The 8,756-nt window shown below is 38.4% G+C and overlaps 1 protein-coding gene across 1 annotated transcript; it reads right to left on the bottom strand.

Moving 5' to 3' along the window:
• Positions 1–778: 778 nt before the first annotated feature.
• Positions 779–7,737, bottom strand: angptl6 (angiopoietin-like 6). Its single transcript, XM_055223557.1, has 8 exons — positions 7,713–7,737; positions 7,527–7,583; positions 6,082–6,536; positions 5,369–5,506; positions 5,063–5,285; positions 2,996–3,189; positions 2,136–2,406; positions 779–1,021 (listed from the first exon to the last, which is right to left on the bottom strand). Exons 3-8 carry the CDS (start codon positions 6,511–6,513, stop codon positions 837–839), a joined length of 1,443 nt encoding a protein of 480 aa, XP_055079532.1. The 5' UTR covers positions 6,514–6,536; positions 7,527–7,583; positions 7,713–7,737; the 3' UTR covers positions 779–836.
• Between the last annotated feature and the right edge of the window lie 1,019 nt (positions 7,738–8,756).

Raw genomic sequence — 8,756 nt, 5'->3', positions numbered from 1 at the left:
AGGAAACTGTGAACGGAAACGCTGTCACCACAACCTCTACAGGCTGAAAACATGCACACCTCCCATCACTTCTCACCAATCACCCATCAGTGATCCACACAGCACAAAATACTTTAAGGGCATTTATTGATAATGATCAGGGCATCACCATGGCAAAAGAAAATGTACATTAGCATTTGTCATAGATTTCTGCTGGGACTATAGTGTGGCACAGGCAGTCCTTAACATATTAAAAAAAACATCAATACTATTTTTTGAGTTAAAATCTCAGTCTAAATTTAAACAGCATGTAAAATAAATCAAAAAGTATAATAGGCTATAATTTGTTAATGGAAAGGAAGGTCACTGGAGGGTCACTATTGTCCCTTCTATCAAAGGAAAACACTGCCCACATTTACATACAAGTATTTTAGTACATTCATTAGAACAGTTTAGTATATCTCAACACAGCAAATGAATGTCCTCAATAAAGAACATATATACAAGAAATCACAAATGATATTCACAAGTGTGAATGCACCTTAATTTATGCAAAGGTGAATACTAATTTATTAGTTCATAATAAAATGTATGAGAATTTTACAAACAAGATGAACTGATGACAACAAACTTACAATAATTATTATAATAAATAAAATATTGAACTATTACACAGTGTTTACTTAAAGCTTGAAGGAATGAGTACTACTTAAAGATACTTCATTTTTCAACAATGATCATTCATAACAAAAGTGAAAGTAAATGCATCAACGTTTTGTTAGTGGATTTTGACGCCCATAGCCTTAGATTTTATTGCATTGCACAACTTGTGAGGTCTACCCACTTCTTTCTGCTTGTTAAATGGGTTTAACCATCATAGAAACACGTTTTAGAGAGTAGGAACCTCCATGGAACTCGGCCCAGTAGACACCGTCCTGGTAGCGGCTGCGGTAGTGACCGCCCCGATACCACACGCCATTCAGGTTTGAGTGGGCACACATGTGGTACCACCAGCCGCCCTTCTGGAAGTGAGCACAGTTACCTGAAACACACACAAAATAATTTTATTAGGAAATATTTAGCAAACTATCATTACGCAAAGCAAGGCAAGTTTATTTGTACAGCACAATTCATACACAAAGTAATTCAAGTGCTTTATAGAGTAAGAAAGACATTAAAATCACAATAACAAAATATCAAAACATAAACAATCATTGTAAAATCAACATTAAAAGAAAAGAGTACAGAATAAAAACTTTTCAGTCATATGCACAGCTAAACAGAACAGTTTTGAGCCTGAATTTAAACATTGTCAAAGTAGAGGCCTGTCTCACATCTTCAGGAAGACTGCTCCAGGTTTTAGCTGCACAAAACTGAAACTCTGATTCCCCATGTTTAGTCCTGACTCTGGGCACCAGCAGGAGGCCGGTCCTTGAAGTCCTCAGAGTGTGAGATGGTTCATGTGGCTCTAACATGTGGGAGATGTTCTTTGGTGCTGGTCCATGGAGAGACTTGTCACAAGCAGAGCTGCTTTAAAGTCTATTCTCTGAGCCACAGGAGCCAGAGACCTGAGCACAGTGTGAAGTACTTCCTGGTTCTACTCTGGACCAGAGCAGCAGTGTTCTGGATGTACTGCAGCTGTGTTAACGCTCGTTTGGAGAGGCCAGTGAGCAGGACATTACAGTCTAACCTACTGGAGACAAATGCATGGATAAGTCTCTCAGAGTCTGGTTTTGACAGTTTACCTTAAATTTTTGCTATGTTTTTATATGGTAAAAAGCTGCAGATGTTATTGATTTGATGTGGCTGATAAAGTTCAGAACAGTGATTCAAAACCGTAACAATAACAGAGCAAAATAAAGTCTAAATCTAAAGTGTAAAATAACCAGATTTAAACCAGGGCTAAACTAGTCAAAATATGCCTAGACAAAACCATAAGGAAGGATAGGGGTGGATGATATTTCAAAATGTTTATTATTCAAATGTAGTGTTTTGTATCAGTATTTCTTGCTTTGAAAAGGTAACCAGTTAACAACCCTCTTTTTCTGAGAGGTCACACTGTACTGTCATGAGCATCCTGTCTCAAGCCAGGTAAAACTTCAGACCTAACCACTTCCAACCCAATTATGTTTTAACTAAAGTGTAATTAAACCAACCTGAATAGCTGTCCTTGTCCCGGTCCAGAGTGGTGAAGGCCTTGTTATTGTGCCAGGAGAGGGAGTCCCCGGCCGTCCCGTGGTAGTGGCCCAAACGCAGGCGATACCAGTCTGTCTCTGGCTCCAGGTGGAAGCTGTTATACTCCGCAAACACCTGTCGCCCCTGCCAGTCCTCCAGAGACACACGCAGCTTGTACTGGCTCTGTTTGGTCAGCCAGTACAGGTGCTCCAGACCAAGCCAGTACTCTCCGTCTAGGTTTCCAAAGCCTTGCTGTAACACAAGCTTAGCTCAGTATCAAATGTCTGTGTAATCCCTCAGTCGTCCAGGTATGATCCCAATTATTTTTTCTTTTACTCAGGATCAAACGAACAGATATACTGGCTGGACACTTACAAAATATGTACATTTCACTCAAAAAAAGAAGAGGCACTTTATTATGAGTTCATGAGCTCAGTGGCTTAAAGGTAGAGAATGGGAATACACGATTATAGGTTAAAAAAGGAATTACATGCACAATTTAATCTTGCTCCCCAGTGCAACTCACAAAATATGCCTCATGTGACATCTCTAACCACTGAAGACCTAGCACTGATTAATGATTAGCTACGGCTGCTGGGATTAAATTAGTGAGTGTTTGGTTCAGAGAGAGAGAGAGAGAGCCCTTTTGAGGTTGTTTGCTATTGGATCTGGCAAATTAAAGCTCATTCTGCTTTCTAATGGTTGTCAGTCAATTCAGTATTTGATTTATGATACATTGTAGGGATGACATATCAGCCCCTTTGTGATTGTGTGGCCTGTCAAATCTCCATCTTATCCCTGAGCAACACAATACATCTGATAATGTCATAGTGATATCCACCTTATATTGTTCCCATGTCCTAAAGAAGTTGACGGATCCATCTTGTCTCCTCTGGATGACGGTCCATCCCCCCTGACTGCGGCTCTGCTCACACCAGGCCTGGAGGAGGCGGTTTGTGCCCTGAGGACGCAGCAAGTAAATCCCACTGGTGACCTCCCCCGAGTCCAGGACATGCTGACAGTCCCGCCACGGCCCTGACAAACAATCATGTTTAACACACTTTCAGTTTGTTTTGCAATTTATTCTAAACATTTAGTGACGACATAAAAGGCTAATATCCAGACTATTTGCTTTCAATTTCCTTTCTGATTTTTACACTATCTTTAATGTAATACTATCCATGTGTACTGTATAAAAACTCAATTTATAAAGGTTTAAGAATAAGAAAGTGTGGACATCCTGGTCAAGATAAGACATTGCATATCTTGAACTATCTTCAACAAAGCTTCTCAATGGACTGTCGAACTGTGGACAAAACTGGCAGATGACATTAAAAGTGTTCTGCTAAGATAAGGTTTAATTCCCTGCATCATTGTAAGATTTCTGGTTAGTGGCTGGGTGGGGGGAGAGAAGACGGAAGGGAAAGTAAGTGGGTGGGTAATTTGTTTTAACCTTTCAAAAAACAAAACAAGATGAACATGTTAACCTGAATAGTTGCCTATGTATATTGTTAAACTGATGTTCTTCTTGATAAAAAGTCAATGCTAAAAACAAAAAGAACAAAATTAAATTGATACAACATTGCAATTAAATACATTTTACTATATCCAAAATGGCATTTATTTTAACGACCAGCCATGTGTGTCAGATTGTGGTAAGCGCTTCCTTGCCACAGATATTGCAAAATGTAAACTTTTATAATGTGCATCCCCTGTCTAGAGTTTTCAGATAAACTCAAAATGGAGAATGCAGATTCCCATGGCTGCCTCCCACACAGTGATAATGTTTAATAGTCTTCACAGACAAGAATTTGGGGCTTAAGCAAACCCACTGATACACACAACACTTAACCTAAACCTTCCATGTTTCTTTGATGGTAATGATAGTGATGAGGTTTGACATAGTAAAATGTATTAAATTATCCCAAATGAAATATGAAATGTTTGGTATTTTAAAAATGTTGGTCCCTGGAAATTATCAGATGACATCGTGCCCTCTCCTCATTATAGAGCCTGAGCTCTGATAAGTGTCTCTAGAGGTTTCTGACACTGTTTAGAAGTTCCCATAGAGATAGGGTATGGTACAATTAGTTCAACGACTTCACTTCTGTTTGTGTGAATCCAGGAAAAAACACAATAGTGAAGATGGCTAAGCATAAACTGTACTGTGTGAAAACACTAGTGTGTGAAAAACATTAAAAGGCCAGAGTTGAGAAATAATTAAAGCGGCAGTACCTGATTTTTAAAACCATAACAGGAGTAAGTAGGTATTTTTAAATCTATCTACTGGCCACTGGCACAGCTTTAACAGCTTTTTCAGACAGAAGTGAAGCAACGTGGACCACCAAAACATAGCCAATCAGCTCACACTCGTTATAGCATATAGTGACTAACATGGCTCTTTCTAATAAGTTTGCATCTATAAAATGTTTCATGAAGACAGCGTGCAGTGGTCTGATTTAGTCACAAACTACTGTGTCTACATTACACTTTATTGGGGAAAAACTAAATGTAGTCATGTATAAGAGAACAGTTGTATAATTCAACTTTAAAGGAGGAGGATAATAAGTCAAATAGACTTTTATTAGCTTTTAGCCACGTTTTAATGGTTCTTCTTCTTCATTACTAACTTACTGAGAGTTGTAGTTTGAGTAATTCATGCATTTTGGGTAATCCTGTATTATCCTGCGTTTGAGGCTTGAGTGCTTAGTCTACTTCTACCACCTGACCCCTGTCTCTGTGCACTGCTCTGTACAGCAATTCTTTTTTCTTTTTTTTTTATCTGGGGCATACATGGAGGGTTCATCACAAAACCTTTTTTCCAACAAGAAAAACAACCAAATGAACTTAATAAAAAATTCAAGTGTTTGCACATTCTTAAAAACAAACAAAATGCACCACTCACTACCTGGTGTCTTTGTAACAGGGAAGCTAATGAAGGGAGGCTCTGTGAGTGCGTCAGCGGCAGTGGTGGGGAGGGGTCCCACTAACATGCTGTTTTCCTGCTGTTGTGCTGCAGGAAGACTTTGGTCTCTTTGAACATCATTGGTCATTTCGTTTGCGTCTGAACTGTAATTATGATACACACTCGGATTAGGAGGTTTGGGTGGTTCAGTCGCGACCTGCACAGACTAGCACAAAAACAGTTCAATTTAAGAATATTTTTACAGTATTGTCAAAATAATATGATACTGATAATATAATGTGACCTTACCACAGTGGTGTGAGGTGAGTTTTTGCACTGGCACTGCTTTTCAAGGCGTGAGATAAATTGATTTTGGGTGCTCATCATGGATGTAAGGGTGCCATATTTCTTTTCAAGCTCTCTGTAATTATTAGACACCTGCAATGCCTTTATACACAAAATAAAGTGATATTACACTCTTAAATATATCTCAAAAGTTTAAAAAATGTCTAAGAAAACAAGTTAAGTTAACAAGATTTTTCTAATTCAAATTAATTAGATGGTTATTGATTTCTATTTGGCTATTTGGTCATTCAGTCACTTTACTTTTCATTGCAGCTGTTAGTACCTCGAAATTAGGGGGTGATATGGCAAAAAAGATATGATTTTCCTGGAGCCATATTATGATTTATATTTTACCATGATTCATGAACATTTTGTATTGCCTTTAAAAGGACATAAAAAGTAATCTGACTCTTCTGAAAGTTCATATTTCTCTTTGATTGGTCAAATTCAGCATTCACTCACTCAGAGCCTTACAGAGGGGGACCAATAAGAGAAATGTGTGGGAAAAAGTGTCTGTATTTAAATAAACAGCTGCATTAAATAGAGAAAGAATCCAAAACTGCATACTGTGACTGGGATTAAATCATAATTCGATTTTTATTACCATACCACCTAGCCCAATTGTAAATGTCCCAGTTAAATTCTTTTTAGTTTACCAGCTCATAGAACACTCTTACCTGAGCTGTGGCATTCAGCAACAAACTCTCCACCCTTTTCTGCTCCAAAATCTGGTCTTTTTTGGTGATGACTTCGTTCAGTAGCTGGGCATAGAGCTGAGCGATGCGAGAGTTCATGTTATTGCTCTCTTTGCGTAGGGCCCGTACCTCCATCACTAGCACCCCCTCCTGTTCCAGCTGACCCCTCAGTCTGTCCATCTGCTCCTGTTGTCTCTTTAGCTCTGCCCTCAGCGCCTGCACTTCGGACTGGTTTGCCGAAGCCGTGTTCACGCAGAGAGCTCCCGTCATCTTCTGCTGAGGTACTATGAAGGTGTAGGCGCAGCGTCCACCTTTGGGATCCGAACGATTTATGACTTTTTGAGTATTGCAGCCATTGATATTCAAGCAAAGAGTTATCAGAAGAGTCAGGGTGATGGTCAGTGTCGTCCCCATGAATTTGTGTGAGGTCTGGACCTCTAAGAAAAACAAAAATGTGCAAATATTGTGCAGGTTAAAAATTGCAATGATAAATAATAAGCAGGCTGTGTTGACTGATGAGGAAAATGTTGATGATGCAAAAGTGATAAGATGCTTTTTGGTTAGCATTTTAAATATTTGAAATCAACAAAGACACAAGCATGGAGAAATTGGCAAACACAGAGGGGCACTACTTAAACATTACAAGTTTTAAACCCATCAAACACAGGGCTAGAATGCAAATATCATCCAGAGAGGACTTAGCGATAGACAGATATTTTGGTTTGGCTGGTATAACTACTACGCTAAATGGCCAGTCTGCTGTTTTATATGACAAAACAACAATACATTTCTAAACTACATTGATACAGAGTCCATAATTAGAATGCTTTTCTAGTTGAGGCCAGCACACTGTATACCAACTGATTGAGTTTAGTTAGTAGTTAGTTTAGTTAATAGTTAGTAATTTCAGATCATATAATTTGCTGAAGGCTATCAAAAACAGTTCTATATCTGCCCTAAAAATAGGTATTAGGTCACTGACTACTAGGGGATTTATAAACAAATAAAATGGTATCGGCCATGACCTTCTTGCTGTTGAGATATAATCAGTGTCTGCTTGTGTGGTCCCAAAAACGTGACAGTTAGAAAAATGGGAAATAACTAAAACCACATTATGCTTACAACCACAGTGTTGCAGTTGTTGCTGATGGCTCTCGAGGTGCATTAAGGTTAAAACACTTTGGTGGTTTCTGGCTGGAATTTATTAGCAAGTCAACAATGAGGAGACAACTGTCAATACAAACCAGTAAGAATCAACAGAGCTCCATCTCACAGCCAACTGAGCCCCTTTGAGTCAGTTCAACATCATCACAAAACGTCAACACCATAAAACCATTAACCAAATATTGACAACTTGTTTCTTTTAGGTTTCGGACTGATAAGAAAGACAAAAATCACAAGAAAATTAAATATATTTTGTATCTTACCTTTTGCACCAAATGAGCGATGAATACTGCTGTTGTCTTCAAGGCAGAGATGTAATCCTGCATAAAGAAGGCTGCTCTCAAAATTACATCCTTAAATTGACTTTCAGGTGTAAGTGAGTGAAAGTTCAATGAATTCTAATGTATTATTCGAAATTATTCACATTGATGAAGCATTATGGAAATAACCTGAAAGTCAAGGACACAAGGCCTGTTCCACGGGGTCTGTGTGAGATGTCTCTACTTGGGATCTCTCAGGAGGAGCCAGCTAATTACAAACTGACTCCCAGCTATCCCAGTGACACCGCCTTCAGCAGCAGGAGCTTGGGCTGTCTCCTCCCTGCCCCCAGTCATCAACCTGTTCATCCTAAAACAAGCTTTTTAGGTTTTTTTTTTTTTTTAGATTTTTTTTTTTTAGGCTTCATTTTGTTGATATTGGTGATGGTACAGCCTCAGATTGACAGAGAGCCAGACTGGTACTTTGATACATTCTCCACAGCAATGTAACTTTTTAGACAAAACTAGAAAAATAGAAAGTAAAAGCATGTTGTTGTTGCTGCTGCTGCTGCTGTTGTTCTTCTTGTTGTTCTTGTTGTTTTAGTCACTGAACATTAAAAAAAACAAAACAAACCCTGCTCGTTCTGTGAGCAGGCTTACATCTCCACAAACCTGACTCGGGCCTGGAGGAGGGCCTGCATTTGACTGTAATCTTTCCATGTCCCGGTTTTAACTTTCTGTTTCCATAGAATATTGCAGGTGAGGTGCCATCCCCACAAAGCTTCATACTGTACCTTTAATGTTGTACACAAGTCATTCAATAAGCCATCCATTTTACTTAAGTTATCTATCTAAATTACATTGTTTAAAAAAGTCGCATGAGGAGTTTTTGAACATTCCTGACATTCCGTTGTATCCTATCATGAGATTATAAACTCTAGCGCTCTCTGGTGGCCATCATGAGAAGTATATGTTCGTGTGTGACATCATGACTGTATACTAACTGCGAATGATTCAAAATGTATTAAATCTGGAAGAACGAAAGTATGTCTCAATATGGAATAACCGAAGAGACAATGTGTCAATTGTTGTTGTTTTTTTGTTCTTTTTTTTTTTTTTTTTTTTTTTTTTTTTGACACCTGCCTTTTCATCATTATGAACATAACAAAATAAAAAGCACATATTAAGTTGTTTTGGTTTTTGTTTTTTTGTTTTTTTTGTTGTTGTTTTTTTAAA

The sequence above is a fragment of the Periophthalmus magnuspinnatus genome, chromosome 8 (assembly GCF_009829125.3).
Source record: "Periophthalmus magnuspinnatus isolate fPerMag1 chromosome 8, fPerMag1.2.pri, whole genome shotgun sequence".
Classification (NCBI taxonomy): domain Eukaryota; kingdom Metazoa; phylum Chordata; class Actinopteri; order Gobiiformes; family Gobiidae; genus Periophthalmus; species Periophthalmus magnuspinnatus.
Note: the sequence above shows the minus strand (reverse complement) of the source record. Positions and strands in the feature narration are given on the sequence as shown.